Here is a 27655-nt window from a genome sequence, read left to right on the forward strand (position 1 = left end):
AAACTCGGACTATGTAATGAGACAGTGTTTAATGAACACCAAAATACAGGTAGGGGCTCAGAGGAAGGGGGAGTGGTGAGGGCTGCAGTGATCTGAGGTGATGGGTAAGCAGTGGCATTGCCTCCCAGCACCTTTCCTCTAATAGCGTTTCAACAGTTTTGGGGAGACAGCAGAGCAAGACTGGCCCCATTTTACAGTTGGGGAAACTGAGTTCCAAACAAGTTCACTGGCTTGTCCTCAGCCACACAGGATTCCTGGTCCTTTCTTCAGTCTCACTGTGGTCTGGCTCAGAGGAGATTTGAGTAGGTGGACAGAGGGAAGATGGACACCCCACAGGAAGAGCAAGCACTGTGTGCAGATGGGCAGGGGTGTGGTATGTAGGGATACAGAGGGGGCTAGCTGGAGTAAAGTTACCCTTGGCACCTGCAGCCCAGGCTGCTGCAACACAGCCACTTAGCTGTCTGCTTCTCCCCTCTTCCCTCCCGGGAGCCCAGGCCCTCAGGACCAGCTGAGGGAGGTCATGGGGCAGGACAGCTCTTCTCTGCAGTACTCACTGGCCAATCTTCACTTGGCACCTACTATGCATGAGTGTCATGCAGAACAAGGCAGGGAAGGGTGGAAGCACAAGAAAATCATGCTATGTAGTAACCACAATGCTGTGAGAGAGATGCAGAGGGAGGACGCATGCTATGCAGAGGGGCTCGGGTTGAAGGTGTCATGTGGATAGGAAGTTATGGAATAGGGTGCAGACCTGGTACAGACTTGTGGGGCCCGTCGAAGTGGAGGTGAGTAGGGCTGGATGAGACAAACACGACACGCAGAAACGTCTGGATGGGATCCTGGGAACCAGGTCACTGCAGCGACATGGAGGAGAAATGGGGCCACCACAGAGACTGCAGGAGAGCTAAGAAGGCTCTGGCTGGCAAGGAGGAGGACTGGAGAAGGCTCCGTGGGTCCAAGCTTCTTCAGGCAGGCCCCTGAAAATGCAGCTGGCTGGTTTGAGGTCAGAAGGCCCTCCCATTGCCATCCTGGGAGGCCTCTCCAGGCGTGAGTACACAATAAGGCCCAGCAGAAGCTTCAGGCTCTGAAGAAACACAAGAATATATGATGTCCATTCTGGCCCTTCATCCCGCTAACCCTTGGCCCTCCCATGGGAAGAGCTCAGAGCTCAGCATAACATCCTGCCTTCCCCAACCTCTTTCACCTTGTGGTTAACTGTTCAAGAGGCAGCCCCAGGAAGCAGCATGGGAAGGAGGAAACTAGGTAAGAAACCCCTGTCAAGAAAGTCCCCAGGGCACCTGTTTCTCCTCAGGACCAACAACACACCTCTGGAGAGCCACAGCAGCAGGGAAGGCAGGAGGCAGCATAGCCTGCATGGAAGCCATGCAAAGAGGCACCAGCAGGGGGTGCCATAGACCCACATGTGGCAGTTCCTTTTGCCTTTCCTGTCCTGTCTCCACCACCAAGGGATTAAGGCTCAGGGGCTGCAAGATGTAGCCCCTCCTAGGCCTTAGGCCAGGGGTGGGGAACATCTGGCTCAAAGTCTGTATAATGCCTACAAAATCAATACATCACATGCCTCACCAAATTAGTCTGGCCAAATATAACAGGTTAATTTTTTTTTATTTTTTATCCTGACCCGGGGACATTTTTCCATTTTTTGTTCAGATAGAATGGGAGGGAGAGGAAGAGAGAGAGAGAGAAACATGGACGTGCAAGGGACACATCGAGTGGCTGCCTCTGAGGTACGTGCCCCTAGCGGGGACCAAACCTGGGTCTCTCCGGGCCGCAGGCTGACACTCTAACCGCTGAGCCAAATTGGCCAGGGCATAACAGGCTAATTTTTAAGCTGATAGTTTAGTATGGCCCACAAATGATGTTATAAATATCCAAACGGCCCTTGGCAGAAAAAAAGTTCCCCACCCCTGCCTTAGGCACAGGATGCCCCCACAGAGAACCAGGGCCTGAGTCCAAGGTGGAAGCAGTAGCAAGTCTGAGCAGGTCCTAGCAGCATGAGGAGGAATAGGCCTGGCCAGCTAAGGCCTTGGCACCCCTGCCTAGCCCAGCATCGAAGCCCCAGCTATACCCCAATGCTGCCTATGCATGTGGTGAAGGGCTCTTCATTCACTGCCTCCTCCTGAAGAGGGGGCCTGTCCACTGTCCACCCCCCAACCCCCAACACACACACAGCAGCAGTTCGGTCACCATCAGCACAGGCCTGTCAGTGGGTGTCAGGATCTTGGAAGCCCCAGGCCTCCACAGCAGCGATGAGGAAGTTCTCAGAGCAGAGGGGCTGGTTGTTGAAAGTGTCGCAGTGGCCTGTGCGGCCCCGGTTCAGGTCCCCGTCGATGTAGAGAGCCTGGCCGCCCCCTCCACCTGCAGGATACTCAGTCAGTGGCTGCCCCTCTGTCTGGTACTGCCCTAGAGGTGCTCTCCTCCTGCCCCTGAGCATCTCCACTTGTCCCTGCCCCAGCCCTGCCAGATGCCTCTCTAAACACTCCAAAGCCTGCCAGCCCTTAGCCAAGGTCCAAACTCTAGGCTAAAGTGGTTTACCCAGAATACCTGTCCCTACTCCCATTTCTCATGCCTGCTCTCTTCCTCTGCTATCATGGGGGCTCTGCCTATCCTTCAGGTGAGGTACCTACCATCCAGGTCAGCAATGGCTGGCCCAGGGGCTTTGGTTACCCATGACCCTGTACCCTTCTCCCAGGCTGAGACCAGCCTAAGGTGGAGGGAGATGCCCACCTATGATGAGGCAGTCATTGCCCCCAGCCATGAACATGGACTCAGTCTTGGAGGGCAGGTTGAAGTGCCGAGTGGCCAGGAATGGTGAGAGGCGGTCAGCAGGTTCTGAGGATGAGGACAAGGACATGGGGTGGCCAAGCAGGGTTGGAGTGGCAGTGGTCTCCAAGGACACTGGCTTAGTCAGCTCTGGATGTTTGATGACCACCCATTCATAGCGCTGGACCTCCGGCTGCAACTGAGGGTGAAAGGGCAATATGAAGAGCAGACACACTATGCCCTGCAGGGCCCTTCTGACCACTTTCTTCCCACAAATCTTCACTGAAGCCCTCTGTGTATGAGGCCTCATACCAGGGCTGGGGAAATGGTGCCACATAGGATAGGAAAGGGCCTGCTTGCTTTCATGGACCTCATTGTCTAATGATCACAAACCAGAAGAAAACGGGGAGGTTATCCTGTAGGGTAACTGCTATAACAAAAGTAAACAGGGTCACGGGAGCAGGAATGATGGGGGTGCTGGGCCTGTTGACTTTAGAGTGCCTGTAGGGAGACCCACTCACCCTAAATACAAAGCATTCTCCAGTCCCAAAGAAGCTCAGTTTGCCTCCAAACTTATTTCTCTCGCTCCAGTCTGTTGACAGGTAAGCTCCACACACCTGGGGAGAAAGGCCCAAGGTGAGTGAGACACCATGCTGGCCTGCAAGAGCATCCCTTGCTTGGGGCCTTTTGAGGGACCATGGTACCATCACAGTTTGGGGCGGAGTGATATTGTCACAGCCCTTTCCACTCCCCCACTTGAGGGCAAGAGCAGTTGGTAAAGAGAGGTATGGGGAGTCAGAGGTTAGAGGATGTGGGGTTGGCAATGAGAGTGGGGGGTGGTGGCTGCCATCAGCTTGTTTGAGATATTTTTGTTTCAGTTCCCTCCTTTGGCCTCAAGCATGGGAATAAATCCCATGTGTACAGTCTGATTTTGGGCATAAGCCCCAGGGAGGCCCCTCAGATGAAACCTTCCAGGAGGTATGCCTGCTCAACAACATTCTCCAACCCTGTCAGCCAGCAAAGTGCTTGATTCCACCATTAGAATCATGTCCCTCTAGTGGCTGTAGGGTTTTCCCTGAAGTGTCTGACAATCAGAGTCACCTGCTATAATACAGATGCCCAGGCTCCTCCTGGAAAACCCAGACATAGAGTCTGGAATGGGGTAAGGAACCTAAAACTCCCATGGGTGCTCGGGGGACCTTCCAGGAAACAGGTACTGCAGAGGAAAAGGCCCTGAGAACTACCTGTTATGGGGTGGAGGCAGGTAAAGGCAGCTGACTCACCTGGTGCTGGCCCACTGTGGTGGGAGGAGGAAGGGCCTTGCTTACTAAGCATTTCTGCAATGCTCCTCCTAAGTAGTCAGGCTGTTTCACAGGGCCTGGACCCTCAGGGGAAACAAGGAGGCCCTGGGTACTTGGGGGTCAGACAGGGAGGCTGGATTCACTTCTTTGTGGAGGGTGGCTCTGTTCCTAAGTACAGGAAGGCTAGGTGAAGGCTGTAGGGGCATCCAACCCTCCTGAGCACAGGAGCAGCAGACTCCCCAGAATTCAGAGGCCAGGACCCCAGGCTCCCTCTGGTCCCTGCTCACCTCCTTTTGTGTGGTCTTAATGAGCAGGAGGGTGGGCTCGTGTCCTTCACATTGGAAATAGAACCTGGGGGAAGAGACCATACATGCCAGTCCTCATGGGAAGCAGTTATCCTGCACCCCTTCCTCGTACCAACTCTAGACAGCCTCTGCTGACCAGCGCCCACAGGGTCTGAGAAACCTGAGCTGCTAAGGGTGGATGAGCCTTGGAACTACATTTCCTGCTCTCCTGGGGACCAGGCAACACTCTGGACTAGACACTCTTCTAAGCCAAGATGGAGTCCCCCCTAGGTGGGCTGTAGGCTGAGCAGTCAGCTGCCCCAGGACTGTCTGCCCACCCTGGTGTGAAGCGGGGGAGAAGTGGCATGGCAAAGAGCCCCCAGCAGACAGAGCTGTGTGCCAAGTGCTTCAGGGAAGCAAAAGCAAGAGGAACAGGTCCCTGCTCTAGGAAAGCTCAGTGTCCAAGCACGTGGGAGCCTGTTGGCATTAGGTAGCATATGAGGACTGAGGTTGCCCTTGTGGTGGCTCCAGGTACCCAGGGGCTTGGCTGGTGGCCCTGGTAGCTCCATTTAGCTGTCCCTCAGTGGGCCTCCCATGTCACACAGAGGTTGGAGCTCGGTGAATGTTGCTCCAACTACACCATAATGCTCGTGGGGCTGCAGACGGTCACCACCGGGTGAGCTGGGCCAACTCTGCCTGTGTTGCCTCTGCCGGGTCACCTGTGACCCAAGCCAGAGTATATGAGGCTCAAGTGGGGTGCTGAACCTGATACCCTGACAGAGCTGCCAGGGAGACAGTGTGCCCTGGGGAGGCCAGCACAGCCCCAACCCCACAGGGCCAACTTATTCCTAGCTTGTGGAATGACGAAGTGGGGGATGAGGAGTACTGAATCACAGCCCGTTGCCTTGAGTTGTCCTCTCTTATAGTTCTGTAAGCTCCCATGTCATTACTATGCCTACATGAGGACCTGGACCTATGGCGTGTATGGCAATGACCCCTGAGTTTTGGTGGCCTAGGAGTGAGAGAAGCCCAGAAAAGAGCTTCCCAATTCTAGGGCCCCCAGGAAGAGGCAGGCCTCACCCAGGTGCTCAGGTTCACAGGCCCATTTCCAGTGTGACTTCTTGGAAGCACAGACAGGACCAGAAGCTGGGCAACTTCACTGCTCCCTCTGCCCCTCCTGCAACACCTGATGCTCAGAGTCTATGCCTCAGGGCCTTGGAGGGCAGGCCCAGCCTCCCCAGCCTCCCTGGCATTACCTGGTCAGGCTGTACCCATGTTGCAGGGAGGAAAAGAGCAGGAGGGGCTGACAGAGGGCGAATCGCTCAGGGATCCACGACCAGATATCTCGCATCTCCTTCACACTGACAATCTCCGAATGGAAGTTCTCCGCATGGACAGCCAGGTGCACAAACTGCCTGGGGAGAGCCAGGAGAGATTCAGTGCACACTTGCAACCCCAGCCCTGATCATAACCCCCAAACTGGGGGTGTGCATTGGTTCTCTTAGAAGCTAAGCCTGGAGGGAACTTCTTACCTCTTCAGCCAGGTTAAAGCCTAGTCCTAGGTACCCTCAGGGAGAAACAGGGTAGAGCTGTCCCCTGGAACCCAACTCCCATCCCGTTACTAAGAGGGGAGATTGCACAGCCCAGATGGGGACGAAAGCATCTTTACTCTAAGGAATGGGGACAGAAAGTGAGTCAGCTCTGGCAAGATAATGCTTCAGGGCCAGCCAAGCACCAGAAGAGAGGAACTGAGCAGACAGACAGACAGAAGGACAAACAGATGGTGCCTGAACATCAGCCAGGCTCCAAGGAGGCAATGCTGAAGCAAGCCCCGAAAGCCAACACAAGCAGCCAGGCCCCAGGACAGCCAGGCCAGAAGACAGAGAGAATCCAGGCATGGAGATGTGGTTTCCAGACCTACCTTTTAGAAAGTGAAACACTGAAAAACAGGAGGAAGCAACGAACATGGAGAAGAAGAAAAATAAAACAGACAAGGAGAGGTTAGTGGTAAGTACTGATGCCCAGGACATGTCTTGCCTTTGGCCTGGAAGAAAGGCCTTCACATCTACAGCTACGTTGTCTGCCACCAAGACAGTCTCAAGACACCATGGGTCCTTCCCACCCCTACTCCCCAGGGGCAGGTGGGCCATGCCCAGCAGCAAGGGAGCCCAGAACTGGAGGGACAGAAGAGACTGCTGTGAAATGACCAGAGGCAGCCAGCCTGGCCCATTCTCTGATCTTCTGACTGCATGGTCAACACCAAGCTTTTGTCTCTGCCATGGGCCTCAGGCCTGAGCATAGTAACCTGCACCTTCCATTCCCACAGTTGCCTCAGCAGCCTGTGGCTGTAACCAGGAAAACCCTTTCTCCTTTCCCGTCATTTCCTATCCACGCACAGATGGCTGGCTGGCAGTAGGCAGACCAAGAGGCTGGCAGGACAAGCTCATGCCTCAAGTCCCCAGGATGTGTTCCACCAAAGCCCTACCCTAAATGGGCCCCTGGCAGCCTGCCCAGAGGCCAGCCTACCTTTTCTGCTTGACCGTGATACCCTTCTGCTTCAGAGCTTTCTCATTGGCCATCTGCAGGAGCTGAATCTCCTTCCGAGAGAAAAGGCGGATGGCGAATGCTTTCTCCAGCAGCTTTTCAGGAGACACGGTCTTGGCGATGTCATGGACGAAGGTGCGGATGTCCTGCTTCACGTTGTCTGAATCAAGTGGCTGTCCAGCTCTCACCTTGTGGAAGAACTTGAGGATTGCCAGTGCAACACGGTACAACACCTTGTAACCTTCCACCAGAAAGACATCAAAGACACGAGCGAAGTAGTTGAGGGGAAGCTCCCCAAATAGCCAGCGTTGCCAGTCTGCATAGACCTGCAGGACATCCTCTGACACGGCCACCATCAGCTTGTGGGCTGCCTGGCAGTACTTGTTCACCAGGTCCCCAAACGTCATGCAGGAAGACTCAAAGGCCAGAAAACTCTGGTCAATTAGCTTCTTGCTGGGGTCATTGCAGGCCAAGATTCGACAGGCCTTCTCAAAGCACTCAGCTTCATCAATGCTGTAGTGCAGCAGCAGGGCTACGACTGCAGGAAGGGCAGGGCAGAAGGAGATGTCAGGAAACTGGTTGGCAATGCACAACAGAATCTTCCGAACAGCACCCTCGCCCCGTGTGTTCAGGCAGTAGCTGGGCACCTGTGTATTGTCCACAAACTCAGGCAGGGGCAGGCTGGTGCTGCTGTGCTTGCCCACAATCTTGCCCACAATGTCGCTGTACACGCTGGCATCAGGTGTGACCGTGCGGCACGGGATGTCCCGGATCAGACGCTGATACACCTTCCCCCGCAGAGCATGGCTGTGGGCCCAGTAACCCTGGCGTGCCAGCTGCTTCAGCTCTTGCAGCTCGGTGCAGTTCAGTTCCTTAGGTCCCAAGTCCTGGATAGCAGTGTCCATCTTGTCTCTATCCACAAAGCAGTTGTACCCCTGGGAGTCCATAGTGTAGGCCGCACCTGAAAGGAGGGCCCTGGGCTGCCAGAAGGGGGCAAAGAGCAACTATATCCTCCAGCCACTTCTCAAAGGCTTTTCTGCTAACCTGTTTGCCACCCCATATCCTGTAGGATTAAAAACCATGCTTAATATGCATGTATAAAGGTTCATATTTTATAGAATATGTTTTCGTTTGACTCTTTTTATAAAGTAGTACAAGGGCTTCCATTTAAGATAAGTGGCTCTTCTGAGAATTCACTATGAACTCTGGGATATAACTTTTCATAGAGTTTATAAAGTTACTTTAGCCCTGGCCGGTTTGGCTCAGCAGTTGGAGCGTTGGCCTGCAGACCAGAGAGTCCCGGGTTCGGTTCCCGCTAGAGGCATGCACTAAATAAATAAATAAATAAAGTTACTTTAATAGTTCACACAGGTTATGAATATCGAGAGGCTAGAAATGAATTCCCAGAAGGGTTTTGAGAAAGAGAGAACTCTGCTGAAAATAACTCTCAGGGGGTGGAAGGCCAAGCAGGCTCCCACACACCACCATCCTGCGGCCCGTGGGCCTTATGAAAAGAATCTACTAGTTAAGAGGACCTATTTAGCCCTGGCCAGTTTGGCTCAGCGGTAGAGCGTCGGCCTGTGGTCCAGAGAGACCCGGGTTCGGTTCCCGCTAAGGGCATGTACCTCGGTTGCAGTTTGTCCCCGGCCCTGGTTGGGTCGTGCGGGTGGCAGCCACTCGATGTGTCCCTTTCACGTCGATGTTTCTCTTTCTCTCTTCCTCTCTCTCTCTCTCTCTCTCTCCCCACTCTATCTGAACAAAAAATGGAAAAATGTCCTCGGGTGAGGATTAAAAAAAAAAAAAAAAAAGAGGACCTATTTAAGTCAAGAGATGCTTTGTTTCAGTTCTTGAAGGCTTCAGGCCTTTAATCAGCTGTGTATATTGAGGAAGACACACACCTACTCTGCCCCACTGTCTTAAGGTTAGAATTCAGAAGCCAGCTCCTAACTTTCTAAAAATGCCAGCTAGGTTTCAGGCAGGTACTCCAGAGGAGAAATACTGGTAGGGAGTAGACACAAGGGCTGGGAAATAAATGAAGCTTCAAAATTAGACATTTTTACATCCAAATGAACCAGAAGTAGTGGGGGATTTGGCACTATCTCTCCTTTTGGGGCAACTGTTGAAACTCAGGCAGACATTAAAAAATGGGTAAAATGTGCTATGTGAGACTCTCTGCCTGATAGGTTACTGTACGTGGACAGCAAGACAGAAGTCTATTGTTGGGGATACCATAATTTAACATCTATTTTTGCTAAAGGCTACTGTCCTTTGCCTTTACAATAGTCTGCCCATGCACCTCAGACTAACCTTTCTCCCTGTTATGGTAAAACTGGAGATGTCACAAGGGTTTGCTTCAGTGAGTTTTGGTAAGTGACCAGATCATTCTAGTTTCTCTTGAATCTGGAACATTCATCTGAAAATATAAAAAGCAAAAAATATCTTAAGAACAATGAGTGGAAAGTAAAGAATTATAGTGTAAAATCTGTATTGTGAGTAGATATCTTAGGAAAGCACTTTGGTACTTTTTTTTGGTAGTAAAACATACATAAAAAATTTACCATTTTAACCATTTGCAAGTGTACAGTTCAGTGGCCTTAAGTACATTCACACTGTTGTTTGTGCAACATCACCACTATCCATCTCCAAAACTTTTTCATCTTTCCAAACTGAAGCTCTGTGTCCATTAAACGTTCACTCCTTGTCCCCACTTCCCCTAGAAACCACCAATGTACTTTCTGTCTCTAAGAATTTGACTGTTCTACATACCTCATGTTAGTGGAATCATACAATACTGGTCATTTTGTGTCAGCTTATTTCACTGATAATATCCTTAAGGTTCATATGTTTATAGCATACATCAAAAAATTTTTTAATTTAACACTTTATTTTTGTTTTTTGTTAATCCTTACCTGAGGATATTTTTCCATTGCTTTTTAGATAGAATGGAAGGGAGGGAGGGGAAGAGAGAGAGAGAGATGTGAGAGAGACACATCAATTGGTTGCTTCCCACACAACCCCAACCGGGGCCAGGGATCGAACCTGCAACCCAAGAATGTGCCTTTGACCAGGAATCGAACACTCACCCTTTGGTCTGTGGGCCAACTGCTGAGCCAGACCAGCCAGGGCAATACTTTATTTATTTATTTATTTATTTATTTATTTATTTATTTATTTATTTTTTATTCTCACCTGAGGACATTTTTGCATTTATCTTCAGATAGAGCGGAAGGGAGAGAGGGAGGAAGAGAGAAAGAAAAACATCAATGTGAGAGAGACACATCGAGTGGTTGCCATCCACACAACCCCAACCGGGGCTGGGGACAAACTGCAACCGAGGTACGTGCCCTTAGTGGGAATCGAACCCAGGACTCTCCAGTCCGTGGGCCGATGCTCTAACTGCTGAGCCAAACTGGCCAGGGCCAATACTTTATTTTTTAAAGCAGTTTTAGGTTCATAGCAAAATTGAAAGGAAGATACAGAGATTTACCATATACCCCTTGTCCCCACACATGTATAGCCTCCTCCATTATCAACATCCCCCACTATGAGTAGTACATTTGTTATAATTGATGAACCTACACTGACACATCATAATCACCCAAAATCTACAGATTAATGAAGATTTACTCCAGGTGTCATACACTCTATATATCTGGACAAATGTAAAATGACATGTATTCTTATTACAGTATCATATGGAGTATTTTCACTGCCCTAAAAATCCTTTGTGCTCTACCTATTCATCCTTGCCCCTCCTCCATATTTATCAGAATTTCATTCCTTTTTAATGGCTAAATAAAATTCCATTAAATGAATAGAACACAATTTGTTTATTCATTCACCTGTTGATGGACATTTGGGTTGTTTTCCCATTTTGGCAATGTAAATAGTACTGTTGTGAGCATGAATGTACAAGTATCTGTTCAAGTCCCTGCTTCCAGTTCCTTTGGATATATAGTATATCCATTGATACTGTATTTATAGGGGCTTCCCCAGAGAAAACATTAATTAAAGTAAGTTTTCCTGACAACATTCAGTTAGTATATCCCACTGGAAAAGCCTTGCCCACAGCAGAATCAGGCCTGCTGCCAGTGCTAGGATCTTCTTCCTCAGAAGAAAAGAAACCCAAACTGGGGCTGATTTGTTTGCTCTGTTCTGGGAGGGAAGACAGTAAAGATTCCCTTCTTCCCCAGGTTATGAAGACCAGGCCAACAGGCCCACTCATACACCCACGGCCATGCCCAGGCTGCACTCCACAGTTTTCCATATGCAAACTACATACAAGCATTTAAATCCTTCATTCTAGGCTCTGAGGCCACTAAGCTCTGGAGGGACCCCAGGCCCATTCTATTTGTGTGAAAAGAACCAGCTCCTTATCACGGCAATAAACATGTTTATAAACAGAACAAGAGCAGAGCAGGACAGCACCAACCCTCACTCAACTGGCCTCTTATTCAGGTTGAATATTAAACTGGAAACTCCAAAAGTGATTATCGTACCTTGCAAAGTTCCTTCAGACAGGACCCACAGTTTTGTTTGTTGCAGCAAGCTGCCCAGAGACACGTTGGATTCAAAGGGACTCTGAGGCAAGAACACATACAGGAGACCCTGAAGGAGCATCCTGGACCCCCACAGGCCTCCTCCCCAAGCCTCCATCCAAAAATAGAGCATGGTGTTTCTGGGGCTGGGCAAACAGGCTTACAGTGACTCTCTTAGGCATCTATAAAACCAGGTCCAGGATGGTTTTAGGTTCCTTTTTACACAAATGCATAATCACATAAAAGTAAAAGAATACACAATTACAGTGTAAAAATGTAAAGTTCTGTTTATGTTATCCCTTCATTCCTACTCCCTCTTCACTTAAGATAATCAACCACTGCTCACATATTATATCCTAAATTCTTTGCTTACATTTACACACACGTTCACAGCTAAGTTATATTGTTAAGGCTGGCTACTGGGAAGGGGAAGTCAGGAGGCGAGAAACAGATCAAAAACATAAAATCATCTAGTTGGATACTCACACTCTGGAGGTAAGTTTTAGAGTTGAAGTGATGCTCTCTCCCTGCTATTCTACCTTCAGTGTGCAGCCATCATACAACACTATCTACACCACCTGGTCTCCCCCCACAAAACAAGCTTCACCTGTTCTCCATAGTCTCCCAGCTCCTGACAAAGGTCAAGGGAGAGAAGGGAGGCAGAAGCAAATGTGGGAAACAATCCAGTTTCAAGGCCTGGCTTCAAAGTCTAGCTCCACCACTTGTTTGCTGGAACCTCAAACAAGCCATGGCTCTTCCCAGAAAGACAGGTGCCTGTCTGTAATTGTAAAACAGAGCTGACAAATACAATCCGCCTCACCGTCACTAGTCCCTGTGAAACACCTAAGGGCTGAGCTCTTACTTGGGGCTCACTGGCTGGGATGTGGGTGACATCCCATTTTCTCACTTCCACTCACCTCTGTTCAGGCAGTCCAGGGCAGGCAGCCAGCAGGGCCCTGCCAACAGGTGCACTTTGCCTGGACTCAGAGTGGGAGGGAGGGAATGGTTTCTCACCATAAACACTGCACTCACCTAAAGGCCACCCCCGCCAATCATTGCAGAGGAATGGGGTGGGGGCAGGGCTGGTTCTCTGAACTGGGAAGGGGCTGACCCCAACTGCCTGCAGCTTCCTGAATTTGGAATGTAGGAAGTACAGCTGACTCTTTTGAACAACATAGATTTGAACTGCACAGTTCCACTTATACAAGGATTTTTTTTCTCTCTCTCTCTCTCTCTTTTTTTTTTTGGTACGTGCCCCTAGGGGGAACCAAACCCGGGACTCTCTGGTCCGTAGGTCGATGCTCCAACCACTGAGCCAAACTGGCCAGGGCTAAGGATATTTTTTCAATACTGTAAGTATATTTCTTTCTTTCTTTTTTTATTTGGTACGTGCCCCTAGCAGGAACCGAACCCAGAACTCTCTGGTCCACAGGCAGACACTCCAATTGCTGAGCCAAACCAGCCAGGGCTCTCTTTTTTTTTTTTGTTAATCCTTACCCAAGGATATTTTCCCATTGATTTTTATTTATTTATTTATTTATTTATTTATTTATTTATTTATTTTTTATCCTCACCCGAGGACATTTTTCCATCCTTTGTACAGATAGAGTGGGAGGGAAAGAGAGGAAGAGAGAGAGAGGGAAACATCGATGTGAAAGGGACACATCGAGTGGCCGCCACCCGCACGACCAACCAGGGCCGGGGACAAACTGCAACCGAGGTACATGCCCTTAGCAGGAACCGAACCCAGGTCTCTCCAGACCGCAGGCGGATGCTCCAACCGCTGAGCCAAACCGGCCAGGGCTCCCATTGATTTTTAAAGGAAGTGGAAGGGAGGGAGAGGGAGGGAAAGATGGGGAGAGCGAGAGCGAGAGCGAGAGCGAGAGAGGGAGAGGGAGAGAGAGAGAGAAACACTGATGTGAGAAAGACACATCAACTGGCTGCCTACCACACTCGCCCGGACAGGGACCAGGGATCAAACCCATGACCCTTTAGTGTGCGGGCTGACCCTCTAACCACTGAACCACACTGGCCAGGACTATTATGATTTTCTTAGTATTTTCTTTTCTCTAGCTTACTTTATTGCAAGAATACAGTATATAGCCCTGGCCGGTTTGGCTCAGCGGTGGGAGTGTCGGCCCGCGGACCAGAGAGTCCCCAGTTCAGTTCCCACTAAGGGACGTACCTCAGTTGCAGTTTGTCCCTGGCCCTGGTTGGGGTTGTGCAAGAGGCAACCAATCGATGTCTCTTTCTTACATCGGTGTTTCTCTCTCTCTACCCCTTCCTCCCATTCTATCTGAAAAAAATAAGTTGTATGTGTATTTCAACTGCAAAGGGGATCCCTGATCTCTCTTCAGGAAGGCCCTCTAATTCCCATGTTGTTCAAGGGTCAACTGTACTATGTGTTTTTGTCCTCATCTTTAGGCCTAGCCTGCAATTCTGGTAAAGAGGAAAAATTCTGCTCATCCTCTTAGACTCACAAGAACTGCAGACAATGATTATTTCGGATAATGGGGACACAAACCACATAGCATGTCTGCAGGGTGGTGGCTACTATAGCTAGGGTTGTTAGGGCAAACCTCTCCCAATTTGAGCTTAAGAGATGAGAAGGAAACAGTCAGAAGAGCTGAGGAAAGGCCATTCTAGACAATGAGAAGAGCAAGTGCAAAGGCCCTGAGGCAGAAACAGGCCCAGTGTGCTCTGGGAAGATAAGCACTAGTATAGCAGAGCACAGTAAACAAAAATAAAAGCAGTGGAGACATCCACAGTATGGACTGTACACAGGGAGGGGTTTTATTCTAAGCACAGAGTGGGAAGCAGCTAAGGGATGTGATCCAGTGGATGTGTTTAAAAGCCAAATGTCAGGATTAACTGAGACTGTTCATAAAAAGTCAGACTCGGCCTAGCCTGACATGCCAGGGAAGCTCATATGTCCTGAGAGTACCTCACTGTTACTATTCCTTGGGGTCCCCTGACCTGGCACTGGCTCTGAGATGTCTGGGGAGTGACAAGTTTCTGGTGGGTCAACACTGATCAGTCCTGAGGGGCTTGAGCACCCTCTACCATGGGAGAGGTGCAGCTAAAAGAGGCCACCACTGAGGTTCTCCCACAGACCCACACAGGTCCCCTGCTCTCTCTCAGGGATGGTCCCTCCAAGTGGCCACTCTGACAGACCTGCTTCCCCTTCCCCGCTGTGCTGCTGCTGCCCACCCAGAAAGCCCCTTCCATTGATCCTTACATCCCTTCCCCTCATAATTACTGTACCTGTTTAGAAAGTTCAGGCTACTTGATGGAAAGCAATTACTTCTTTATTTAAAAAAATTTTTTTTTGCCCTGGCCGGTTTGGCTCAGCAGTTAGAGTGTTGGCCTGTGGTCCAGAGAGACCCGGATTTGGTTCCTGCTAAGGGCACGTACCTCGGTTGCAGTTTGTCCCCGGTCCTGGTTGGGTCGTGCGGGTGGCAACCACTCGATGTGTCCCTTTCATGTCGATGTTTCTCTCTCTCTTTCTCCCTCCCACTCTATCTGAACAAAAAGAAAAAAAGAAGGAAAAATGTCCTTAGGTGAGGATAAAAGAAAAAATTTTTTTTTAATAATTTTTTTATAGAGAGAGGAAAGGAGAGAGAGAAACATTGATGTCAGAGAGAAATATTGATCAGCTGCCTCCTGCACACCCCTAACTGGGGATCGAGTCCATAACCTGTGTATGTTCCCTGACCAGTAATTGAACCAGGACCTCTCAGTCCATGGGACAACACTCAATCCACTGAGCTACACCGGCCTGGCAGAAAGCAAATAGTTCTTTAAAAATAGCCAGGCTGGTGTGGTTCAGTGGTTGAGCATCAACCCATACACCAAGAGGTTGCCCGTTTGATTCCCAGTCAGGGCACATGCCCAGGTTGTGGGCCCAATCCCCAGTAGGGGGGCATGCAGGAGGCGGCCAATTGATGTTCTCTCTCATCGATGTTTCTCTCTCCCTCTCCCTTTCTCTCTTTCTAAAATCAATAAAGAAAATTTATTTAAAATAAATAAATAAAATAAAACATACGTGGAAATGAGTGAACTTTATTTCCCCCAAATATCATCTTGCTATGTCAGTGACACCTCCATCCAGCTCCCATCCTGTCATGATGATCAGTGCTCCCTCTGTCCAAAGTACACTGTCCTGGGTCTGCCAAGGGCAAGTTCACATCAGACTCTAATGAGACCCAACGCATTAGGGACTCCCTTCAGTGGCTGCATAGCCCCAACAGAGAACTCCCCAAATCGTGCCCACAGAAGGAGGGAAGTGGCTATCTGGGGTGGGAGAAGCCCAGGCCTCCTTGAGCCTACCAGCTCTGCATGCAGCCCTCTAAGATTTCTGATTAGGACCAGAGCAAGAGGAAAAGTGGAGACAGAAGAAAGGATAAGACCTTATTGTGGACAATGGGGCAAGAGACATCAGGACCAAGCAGCTGGGGGTGGTTTATGCAGGACCCCCTCCCACCCTGTCTTCGGAGACCACCAAACACAAATCCCACAGCTGCTGGCTGTCAGGAGATTTCAGCTTTGCATTTCTATCTCTAATCCTGAGGACAACCTCATGGCACAGGGATGTACTCCACTTTATAGATGAGGATACAGAGTGGTACCCAGGGGGTCCCCAAATATAGAGAGAACTATCCCTGGTCTGTCAGCCTCCAGAGCGTGCATGGTAACTACACAGTGCCTAAGGCTCCTCTCCCACCCAGGACAGCCAGGCCCACCCATGTTCCTTTCTCAGCAAGTTCAGGGCTGACTTCTCAATTCCACCTACTGTCCCAAAACACCATTCCAGGTCTGATGAATCATAAGACCTCTGTGTTTCTCACCTCTTAAGTGGGGAACATGATTTTCCCAAACAATTGGATTTGAAAACAAATTTGCTTTCATATGACAAACACAGACCCTTACATTAAGCCTGGGTGATTCCACCTTAGCAACCCACCCACATTGGGCACTGCACCTTCCATTCATGCTGTCTTTCCTGGGGGACCCAGCACCCCATCATGACTCCCCTTGCCCCAAACTTTGACTGATTTGACAAACTTATGTTGATTTGCCTTTTCTGGGCTGGGTCCTGGGGAAAAAGAGGGTAAAAGAAGGCTCTCAAGGAGAGTAATGATCACAGCCCATGCAGGAAGTGCTGTGAGGCCATGCAGAGCCCTAGCAGACCACCAAGGCAGGATGCTGACTCCAACTGAGCACTGTAGAAAGAGCAATGGTACACTGAGTGTATCATAAAGAAGGGGAGTCAGCCCAATGTGGAGGTGGGAATGGGTGCATGAGGGAGGGCACAGCAAGTTGGGGAGCCTCAGACAGGCAGTGTTGAGTGGCTGAAGGTGAGATAAGAGGGGGCCTGAAGGTGAGATAAGAGGGGGCCTGATGGCCTTTCATGCGAGCTGCACTAGGAGATTGGATGTCATCCTCCACATGAAGGAGCCAAGGAGAGACTAAGCAGAAGGTGACATGCATTTTAAAAAAATCCCCCTGGTGGCTCAGAAGGAAGGAGGGCAGAGTCCAGAAGAGGAGGCACGAGGAAGGCTGAGCCAAGCCTGGCAACAGAGGATGAAGAAGATGGGGTGGACCCAAGAGATTTCCCAGGGGTTGGATTCTACTAGATAAGGTGACCGGCGGGGGGGAGGCAGGACCCAAGCATTGAACAGAGAATTTTGACTGAGGAGCAGGGTTTTGGTGGGGCAGAGGAGGCACTCTATTTTGGAGTTGAAAGTGCCTGTTATGCCCTGGCCAGTTTTGCTCAGCGGTTAGAGCGTCGGCTTGCAGACTGGAGAGTCCCAGGTTCGGTTCCTGCTAAGGACATGCACCTCAGTTGCGGTTTGTCCCCAACCCCCGGTTGGGGTCGTGTGGGTGGCAACCACTCAATGTGTCTCTCTCACATCGATGTTTCTCTCTCTCTCCCTCCCACTCTATCTGAAGATAAATGCAAAAATGTCCACGGGTGAGGATAAAAAATAATAATAAAATAAATAAGTGCCTGTTATGACACAGATGCCTCTCAGGCAAATGCCAGAGCAGCTCAGGTTGGAGGCATAACCCTGGGCTGCTGTGCCAAGGTCCTGCCCAGACACCCAACCCTCAGCCCAGAGGCCCACGCTGGCTCCTGAACTTCTCACCCAGTTGACCTAACAGAGAGCCCCCCAACATACACACAGGACACCATCAAAGTGCCAACTGTGATACCATTGGGCAAGAGGCACCCTTGTGCAGAGGGAGGTTGGCACTTACCAGGACTCCTACCCACTCCTACTGCCCCCTACCCAGCCTGGGCCTGATCACCACCCCACCTTGGCTGCAAGAACAGCTCACGGTTGGAGTACCCAGGGCTCAGTCTGGCTGGGCCTTAGTCACTATGACATAGGACAAGCTGGACACTCTGTGGGTGCCAGCTGCTGTGTCTCAGTTCTTCCTCTCTAGTCTGAGCAATCTTATATCAGTTTCCCAGGAGTAGAACCAGGAAACAAAGAACTAAGAGGAAGTAGGCTGCAGTTCCAGCCTGGTAGATGACTGGGTGACTAGGCAAGGACAGGATGGAGGGGCATTAAGGTACTGTTTTGGGCCTAAAGAGTTCCGTGTGACAAATGCACACTCCTCTCAGTTTCCCCAGAACAGAATTCAGAACATTCGCTCTCTAGGTAGTCCCTCTACCTTAGAGACCATCAATCCCCAGGGAGGTGGAGCTTGCAGAGGTAGAGCAAACCTAGACAGAGCAGAATGACTGAGTCCCTTGACACCTATTTAGCATCAGGGGACAGGCATGCAAAGGAAACAGCGCCTCACTGCAGCCCTTAGGTGAGCAAGGTTTAACGATGAGAAAGACACAGAAATTACAGGACATGTTCACTGACTGATAAGGAGATGCTCAGAGTGCCAGCAATGGGGCAGCAGAACAGGGAAGGGAAAACAACTTGTGTGTAGGAAGGGAGGGCACATCTGGATGGCTGAGTGTGACTCAGCTTACAGGGCATTACGGTAGGGAGGCATGGGCCATGGGACAGCTGGAAGGGCTTCTGGGCAGAAGGTAGAGGTGAGGGGTCAGGAGATGTTCCTGAGGCTATCCACCTTGAACAACCAGAAGGCTGGGGATAAGCCTGGAGCAAGACACACTCCAAGGTAGGTGAAGAACACCCTCTTCTGTTATGTTATGCAGGAACCTTCCTCTCAAGCCTGAGTCAAGTTTAATTTCCTCATGAGAGGCCCAGTCCTCCCACCCAGCCATGGGGAGAGGCCAGGGAAACACTCAATCCCACCCCAGGAATCTGTGGTAGCCCCCAGAGACAGAGTTTCAAGACTTTGTCTAGAACCCTGGGTGGAGGACACTCATCTCCCCACCCCAGGCCCCAACTGTAGGATGACTCCCAATTCTGTGGATGGCTGCTGGTGACATTGTCATTGACTGAGCTGACCACTGTCACTGACCCTCCACATCTCCCTGCCTTGCTGCCCTCTTTTTACCTACCTCACTCCCACTCCCACTCCCATGTCTCATCTTTCTCTGGAACTTATCTGTGGTAAACAACCCATCATCTCATCCTCTCCCAGAATGATCCCTTCCTCCTCCTGGTCAGACAGCAGCCAGCTCTCCCCAGGACCCTGTGCCCCTCTCTCTAGGATTTCCCCAGGATCCTGCTGGCCCCTCCCCCCAGGCTTTCCCCAGCACTCTGCCCCTGTCTCTTTCCAGAATCTCCCCAGGACTCAGCCTCCTCTCATTCCAGCTCAAGGCCTCCATTCCTTGACTGCCATCTCAAGGCTCAAGGATTGAGTAGGCAGCCCTGGTGCAAAGCTCCTCACCTTCAGATTCAGCCTTTATATCTCTAGCATTTTATCCACAACCTGGTCAGCCCAGGAAACAGCTCCATCCGAAGGTAGCATATCACAAACCTACTCTCTCCTAACCTTTTCCTAGAACTCTTCATTGCCCTCTTCCCACCTACATGATTCCATCTCCCTCACCTACCGGCCTCTTATGTCTTTATGTCTTTGCTTGCTCAGCCTAGACCCATTCCACCAAGCACCTGCTGTGCTCCTATCTCAGCCAAAGGAAAATCCTCAGGAGAAGCCAGACTGATAGCACGCTTCTCCATGCTGGCACACCAAATGCAGAGGGAAAAATCATACTATCCTGCTCATGACCTGGCAGCCCTTCTTGGCATGCCTTACAAGCACACTCTTCTATTCTCAGCACTAGCTTACAGCTTCACATCTGCCCACAGCCCTTGCCTTCCCTCTCTTCTGAGAACAGAGTGCCAGGAAGGATCTTCCTTTCCCCTCTGACCCTGGCTCTGGATATACACCCCCACCCTTGGACCTGGATCTCACCTCCTCAGAACCCCAACTCTCTTGCATCCTTTTTAAAAAATATGTTTTTATTGATTTTTTTAGAGAGAGATAGAAACATCAATGTGAGAGAGACACATCAATCAGCTGTCTCCTGTACACCCCCTACTGGGGATCGAACCCGCAACCGGGGCTTGTGCCCTGACCGGGAATTGAACTGGGACCTCTCAGTCCATGGGAGGATGCTCAATTCACTGAGCCACACTGGCTGGGCTCTCTTGCATCTTTAATGCTTCCTCTCTGCTGTTAGAGAGATCCCAAAACAGCCGCTCACAGAACCTGACGCTCTACTCCAGCTGTGCCTCTACTCCTTTCCTTCCCAAGTCAAGCTTCTGGTGAGAGCAGACTATACCTATCTCCCACCCCTCTCAGACACCTTTGGGCCCTTATTACCCTGAAGTATACATAGCTGACCCCAGTGCTCTCAGGTACCCTCTCCCTGGGCCTCCTTAAACCCTTCCCTCATGTTTATCTCCTCACCTCTTGGTTGCCGCTGTCCCTGTTCCTCTGCCTGTCTCTTAAATGTCCCTTTTGCAAAAGTCCATCCTCTTCTCAGTCTAGAATCCTCTTGTGAACTCAAATCTGTATTTCCAATTGCTTTTCTGAATGTCTCCCATCCTTTACATACTCCATGTGACTCCAGCACGTTCAGCTCTGACTCCCAATGTGCTCTGCCCGACAGACCATCTACCTGAAACCCTGTTATGGTCCCTCCTACCACCCCACCCCCATTCCTTCAGGATCTGGCCCTATCTGCCCTCCAAAGGCAGCTTCAGAAGCCTTGCTCACACAGCACCAACTGCAGCCCCCATGACACATGCACAGGGCATGTCCACAGTCAAGAAGAAAGAGGACATACCTGTTCTCCTTTTGGTCCAATCTACCTTTTGGTCCAAACCTCAGCCCAAATGTCCCCTCCTTCACCAGCCATTCCTAACCTCCCAGAGAGGGCTGAGGACTGCACTCTACTGGTCCTTATCCAAATCTGTTTTTAACTCTTGGCACTCCATGGTGATGACCTACTTATGAGTCCAGCTCTTCTACTATATTGTGACTTTTGAGCCAGGTGTTTCACACCATACCCAGTGTACCCAGGAAGGAGGAAACAAGAGAAGGAAACACATGGAGACTCAGAAAAATCCCAAAACACTTGGGCCCAAGAGGAAAATTTAACTCTAAACAATAACAGCAGAGAGCACTCACCAACTTGTTTAGGTATGTGACCCTCCCAGCAGGCATCTTCACATGACAGGAAGGCAGGCCATGCTCTGCCTCAGCCCTGAAGCAAAGCACAAGGATTTCTCAAATATTAATGGCAACTGGCATTCCACAATGACTATCAGGCAGCCAGTTACCAGGGAACTTGATAGTGAGCCCTTTGCTAGTAGCACACAATGGAGGGCACGTGCCAGCTACAAAGGGTGTAACCATTAACCATTAGGCGTTAGTCATAGCACCGCAGGCCATTTGGCTGACCTATCTGCCTGGTGCCTGTCAGAAGTTCAAATGTAGGTCTTATCAGTGGCGCCTGAGCCTATGGCGTGGGGCCCCAAGCAGGGAAGAGTCCCAATCTTGTTAGCCACTCAAAACAGTTCCCTGCATCCCTTTCTCAGGTGGAAAACCTCTTCCCCAACCTTGTCTGGTCCACTTACAGGCAGGGGATAGGGTTGCAGGGCTCTGCTAATGCAGGATTTTTATCTTCTGATTTCAAAGGGTCTTCCAACAGCATGTCTGGGAAAACACCTCCCAAGGCACAGGATAAACCAGATAGCTGCACAGAATGAGAATCAGAGAAAGAGAACTCGGCTGTCAGCAGCATTATAATTTTAACTGGTCAGAATTCCAAGCAGGGCGCCTTCAACAAGTGTGCCTCATAGGTTCTCCACAAGTATTTTTAGATCTGACAACAGAGTCAGGCCAGGAGAGAATCTTGCAGGTTTAATCATTTTAATAAGCATTCAAGATACTTCCTGCATGCCGGTGTACTAAGTGTTAGAATACAAAGAAGTGAGGCCCAGTTCCAGCTCTCAATAAGTTTCTGGCTGTGGGGACATGAGTGTACTGGCCATGCCAACTCAGGTACAGGTGCTATGACAGGAAAGCACAGGGTGTCTGGGCCCCCAGCCCATGAGGAAAGAGGGGTTGAGAGCAGTGCTACTTTGGCTGAGTCCTGGAAGATGAGGTGGCCTTTGTCTAAGAAGTAGCAGAAACAGCATGGGCATAGGGCAGGGCCTTGGAGAGCACAGCCACTTGGGTCAGCAAGGACTGAAGCTCTTTAAGGGGGCAGGTTGGTGAGTGTCATTTGTGACTCAGATTAAAAGACAATTCTGTAGTCCAGCCTCACAGGCTCCAAGAAGCCAATGTACCTGAGGCAGAGGCCTGGGGTTCACAGGGCTGCCAAGGAAGCCAAGCACTCCTGTGTCCTGGGACATGGACAAGGTTCAGCCCATGAAGGCAGGAAAACATGCCAGAGGCAGGAGGAGTTAAGGTATATACCCAGATCCTTCTAAGGCCCACAGGTTTACCAAGATATGAAGGCTAGAATGACCCTTGCGAGAAAAGGAATTAGAGGAGAATTAGAAAACAAGAGCAAAATGATTCAAGGAAAGGATGAAGGGATGGCGAAGAGGGGAGCTTTTGGTGGGATGCAGGTAATGACCTACATTTAGAACACTACACAGAGAGGGGCTTTTATTGGTAACAAAATTGCCCATCGGAAAACAACTCTCAATATGTGTGGTACCCCATTAAAACTGTGTAACAATTAGCCCTGGCCGGTTTGGCTCAGCGGTTAGAGCGTCGGCCTGCGGTCCGGAGAGACCCGGGTTTGGTTCCCGCTAAGGGCATGTACTTCGGTTGCAGTTTGTCCCCGGCCCTGGTTGGTCGTGCGGGTGGCAGCCACTCGATGTGTCCCTTCACATCGATGTTTCTGTCTCTCTCTCCCTTCCTCTCTCTCCCTCCCACTCTATCTGAACAAAAAATGGAAAAATATCCTCGGGTGAGGATAAAAAAAACAAAAAAACAAAAAAAAAACTGTGTAACAATTAGGCAGACACACAGTTTCAGATTATGAGAAACAAGCCAAGCCATGTGTAGTGTGGTCTCAATTACCTATAAAAGAGAGAATGCTTGGGTGGGATGGAAGGAGAAACCATGATTGCTCACATGTGACTCCTGCCAGCATATCCTTGTGCAGTACCCAACCAGGCTGGCAGACATAACTATATAGAACAGAATGAGATCTTATTTCACATCTTCTAAGTGAGCAGTTACCAGACACAAAAATAACTGTTAATGGCCCTTGCACTTATTCAGGGGCTGGGCAAGTCCTGTGGCAGACAGGGGCTCCTTTAGAAATATCAGTCTTTCTTTACCCTCTCCTCTTGCCTCTCAAAGTTCCACCTGCTGCTAATGTTGAGGTAACACACAGAAACTGGGTCCTGGAAGGAGGGCAAGTGGACCCCAAAAATTCTGCAACCTTGGATCTATTTCTGGGTCTGAGAAGACATCTTTTTCAGAGGTTGAATTGTGAGAATACTCTTAGAGGACCAATCCTCAGTCTGGAGAGAAAAGTGGTCTTTTGAGATGAGTGACAATCTAGAAGTGTCGCAAAAGGCAAATAAACACCTGAGAAAGGAAGGCCCCTAGAATTGTGATTTCTGCACCTTGAGCTTTCTACATCTTGCCATTTACTCTAGCCAACAAACTGGGCCTTTGTCACAGAAATAAAAACTCCACTATCCTGCCTCCACACCCCAAAAAGTCTAGGGGGTATTAATGAAAATTCTGTTAGCTTATCTACTCTGTCTTATAGACATAAAACATTAGGTGTCTCTAGGGTTCAGTCTTCTTTTTCTCACTCCATACGCTTTCCTGGGAAGGCCCACCCCACTACTCCCTATCTTTACTGTTACACAGGAAGGAGTCCCCCAAATACTCTCAAGTCTAGTACACTCTCCTTGGCTCCACATCAACATATATCCACCTACTGCTAGGAAGTCTTATCCACCCTTAGCTCAACATCTCCAAACTGAAAGTCATCACCTGCCCCCATCCTGCACACTGTGTGTGGCATGGACCCAGCTGCCAGTCACCCAGTCTTGGACTGTTCCCTAAGTCCTTCTTTCTCCCTGGCCCTTCCCACATCCCTACAGCGACTTTGCTCTCCTTTTTTACTTTTTATTTTATTTTTTTAAATCCTCACCCGAGGACATTTTTGCATTTATCTTCAGATAGAGCTGGAGGGAGAGAGGGGTGAAGAGAGAGAGAGAGAGAGAAACATCGATGCGAGAGAGACACATCGACTGGCCGCCACCCACACGACCCCAACTGGGGCTGGGGACAAACTGCAACCGAGGCACACGCCCTCAGTGGCAACCGAACCCGGGTCTCTCTGGTCCGCATTGAGAGTATTACAGATGTCCTCCATCACTCACCCCTTTTTGTCCCTCTTTCCCTTGCTCTCCTTTCTATACCCCACTGCCCTTCACTGGTGTTGGGCCTTTTGTTTCTCTAGATGTGCCATGGTGGTCCCTTAACTACCCCAGTCTCAGTGCAACTCTTCACCAATCCATCCCAGTAACCGATGCCAGGTTACCAGTGGAGAACACAATCTGATTTGTTACTCATAGACCCAAGATTCCTGAGTGACTCCCCACTGCTCTCAGGGTAAAATTCAAACTTGGGCCTGGTATTCAAGGCCTCTCCCAATCTGCTGCCAGCCTAGTTCTTTAATTTCATCTCCCTCTTTTTACCCCAACCACCAGAGCTACTCACAGCCGGTAGATGGGTCATGCCCTTGTTACTTCACACACACAGTCTCTGCCCTGAAGGCTCTTTTCCCTCATATGGTCTTGCCACTCCTATTCATTCTTCAAAATTTAGCTCAAGCCCTTCTCAGGAGTCTCCACCAAAGGCCAGATGAATGCCACTCTATGCCCAAAGCAAGCTCTGTCCTCCTCCATGGGAATGCCTCCCACAGTGCCACAGTTCACTGGCCCATCTCCTGACTCTGCTCTAAGCTCCTTAAGGGCAGAGACTCACTCAACTTTATAGCCACAGAACACAGGGTACAGGCTCTCCTCATGTGAATTATAATTTCAATAAACTTGTGTGGAAAGAATTTTTAAAAATCATCAAATAATGAATTGAAGTTGATTCTTAGTAAAAAGCCTGAGGTTTTGTTTCCTTGATATTATCTCCATTTGAAAAGTGACACTTGAAACAGTCACTGAAATTGCTGCTTCAAGTTAAAAAGGGCTTCCTTCTTTTATGTACAGAGTTGTCATAACAGAAAAGGTATGCTCAAACAGGTAAAACATTGAACAGGGTAAATGTTAAGTGCTTTTTTTATAACCTGCTTCATTGTCTTTATGTACTTTAAACCAGAAACCATCTAAAAGCAAACACTTAAATATGTCATCTGAGGTTGGCTTAGACTGTAATGGGAATTAGAAGCAGCAATGCATGCCCAAGGTCATTTGGCCTTCTGGACAGTCCTGGCAGGTATAGTCAGTAAGAGCTGGTGAGGCCCACCTGCCAGTGAACTTACAGATCCAGGGGGTGAATTTTATTATTGTTATGAAAAGCCTGCTTAGATTACTAGATTACTTCTACATCCCCTCAAAGGTCACCCTTACTACCAGATGAAAACCACCACACTAGTTTTATTTAGCACCTTGGTTCACTTCAAGAGATAACCCTTGCCCATCTTGCCCATTCCATTCCAGGCAATGGGGGTGCAAAGATGAATGCAATGTGCCTCCAGCCCTGTTCACAGGGAGAGAAAAGCTTCTAAACAGAGCACTTACTACCCGATAAGCACTTCACTTAGAGGCTTTATCCGAGGGCTGAGAAGATTAGATGAGGACCCAATCTTCAGAATAAAAAGAAGTCCACTGGCTGTAAATCTTTATAAACTGTAACACCTTTGTGAGACTTCTTCAGCTTTTCTTTTTGTGGTACGTGCCCCTAATGGGAACCAAACCCGGAACTCCCTGGTCCGCAGGTGGACGCTCAATCGCTAAGCCAAACTGGCCGGGGCTCTTTAGCTTTTCGTGTCTGGGTTTAATTCTCCCAGCCTGCATCCCTTAAAATGAAATGAACCTGCATACTTGTTTTTAAGACAATTAAGCAAACATATATGCATGCCTACTATATGATGGGGATTGAATATGAAGATGGAGACCTCACCCTCAAGTGGAGGAAAAATCTGTCGAATAATAAGATGGTATTTTATTATTATTGTTATTATTATTGCTTTTTTAAAAATATTTTTACTGATTTTTTAGAGAGAGAGGAAGAGAGAGATAGAAACATGAATGTGAGAAACATTGATCAGGGGCCTCCTGCACACCTCCTGCTGAGGATGGAGACACAACCCCAGCATGTGCTCTGAGCTAGAATTAAACCGGGACCTCTCAGTCCATGGGATGTTGCTTAATCCACTGAGCCACACCAGCCAGGCTGAGATGGTCTTTTAAAAATGTAATTGCCTGGCCCGGGCGATGTGTCTGTCTCAGTGGACTGAGAGTCTTCCTATGCATCAGGAGGTTATCAGTTTGGATTCTGGTGGGGCACATGCCCTGATTGTGTGCTCAATTACCAGTAGGGGGCATGCAGGAGGCAGCCGATAGGCCCCAGATCAATGTTTCTCTTACGGATGTGACCCTCTCTCCCCTTCTCCCCTCCTCTCTCTGAAATAAATAAAAACATATTTAAAAAGTAAAAATGCAACCGCCTGGAAATCCTTGCTGAGTCCCAAGCAAACATACAGTGAAATAAGGAAAACCAACTTCCAGTGCTTCTATTGTCCCCGGAAAGGCAGACAAACTAATGACTTGGAATCAGCAGCTGAGAAAGACCACAACACCAGCATCACAACCACAGTCACACCAGCCACAAGGCCTCTGCTTCCCAGTACACCACGAATTTAATAGTCACACCAGCCACAAGGCCTCTGCCTCCACACAGCCCAGGTGGTCCTTGGACAACCTCTGGCCTTAAATGTCAGCCCAGAGCGTGGTAATCCAGGAGGCCCACAGCACATCTGTTTCCATACAAAGGTTAAAGATGAAATGAAAACCTATGCCCGGGCCACTAGTACCCCCGCTTGGAGAAAACCATGACCAGACTTAGCCCATCCCTGACATCCAGCTGTGTTACTCAAGGCTCAGATAGGAGTGCCCAGGGACCCTGTGGGCTGTCTTTCGGCCCAGGGGCCATGCCAAGGGGGCACCCACCAGACAGGGCTCAGATACTAGGCGGTAAGTGGGTAAGCATGTCATCCTGAGGTGAGCGGAGGGCAGGAAAGGGAGCAGTTGCAGGTCTTCGACGTCAGAACGTTTCCAGAAATTGTTGCAATTTCGAGTCCAAAAGAGGATTTCCTACCCCGCAAAGACAGAAAGTGGCCCAAGGAAGGAGTGACACAGAGACAGCTCCTTCTGACTAACGCCTCGTCCTGGGCCAGCCAGCACACAGACGGTGGCTGGTAGGGGGCGCCGGTCCTGCTCCCGGGGTGAGTGTCCCGCGGAGCCGAGGTCCGCGGGGCAGCGCCGGGAGCGGCGGGCAGTGACAGGCGGACGGCCGCGGGTCCCAGACCTCCGCGCCGCGGCCAACCCCCGAGCACCACCTCAGACCGAGGCCCCAGAGTCCCCACGCCCCCTCCCTCAGCACGGCCCCGCCGCGATGACAGCCGGAGACCTGGCTCCGCAGTCCCCGAGGCCCCGCGGCGGGCCATCACTTCCCGTGCCAGGCCCGTCGCGTACCCACCTCCGCCGCCGCACAGCTCCGTGCCGCACAGCGCACCGCTTTCTCCTCAGCTCGCCGAGCAACTGAG

General features: G+C 49.9%; 1 protein-coding gene across 6 annotated transcripts; it reads right to left on the reverse strand.

The window, feature by feature from the left end:
* Nucleotides 1-58: 58 nt before the first annotated feature.
* On the reverse strand, nt 59-27645 carry TBC1D24 (TBC1 domain family member 24). 6 transcript variants are annotated; one of them, XR_004961764.1, is made up of 11 exons: nt 27589-27645; nt 9218-9323; nt 6893-7973; nt 6288-6305; nt 5623-5781; nt 4370-4433; nt 3303-3398; nt 2746-2980; nt 2206-2376; nt 752-1084; nt 59-348 (listed from the first exon to the last, which is right to left on the reverse strand). XR_004961764.1 is itself a non-coding variant. In XM_036280519.1 (10 exons), exons 3-9 carry the CDS (start codon nt 7855-7857, stop codon nt 2222-2224), a joined length of 1692 nt encoding a protein of 563 aa, XP_036136412.1. In that variant the 5' UTR covers nt 7858-7973; nt 9218-9323; nt 27589-27645; the 3' UTR covers nt 615-1084; nt 2206-2221. The 6 variants fall into 6 exon arrangements, 5 of the variants coding, with proteins under 5 accessions (XP_036136412.1, XP_036136413.1, XP_036136414.1 ...); XM_036280519.1 differs by lacking the exon at nt 59-348 and having other exon boundaries at nt 615-1084; XM_036280520.1 differs by lacking the exon at nt 59-348 and having other exon boundaries at nt 615-1084; nt 2187-2376.
* Nucleotides 27646-27655: the final 10 nt, after the last annotated feature.

This window comes from Molossus molossus, unplaced genomic scaffold, assembly GCF_014108415.1.
Source record: "Molossus molossus isolate mMolMol1 unplaced genomic scaffold, mMolMol1.p scaffold_m16_p_3, whole genome shotgun sequence".
NCBI classification, from domain to species: domain Eukaryota; kingdom Metazoa; phylum Chordata; class Mammalia; order Chiroptera; family Molossidae; genus Molossus; species Molossus molossus.

Coding starts and splice junctions, on each gene's coding strand:
- TBC1D24 (XM_036280519.1), bottom strand. CDS start 7,857: ATGGACTCCCAGGGGTACAACTGCTTTGTGGATAGAGACAAGATGGAC. Junction 3,399..4,369: donor TTAAGACCACACAAAAGGAG/GTGAGCAGGGAC, acceptor CTTTCTCCCCAG/GTGTGTGGAGCTTACCTGTC. Junction 2,981..3,302: donor GAGAATGCTTTGTATTTAGG/GTGAGTGGGTCT, acceptor TTTCACCCTCAG/TTGCAGCCGGAGGTCCAGCG.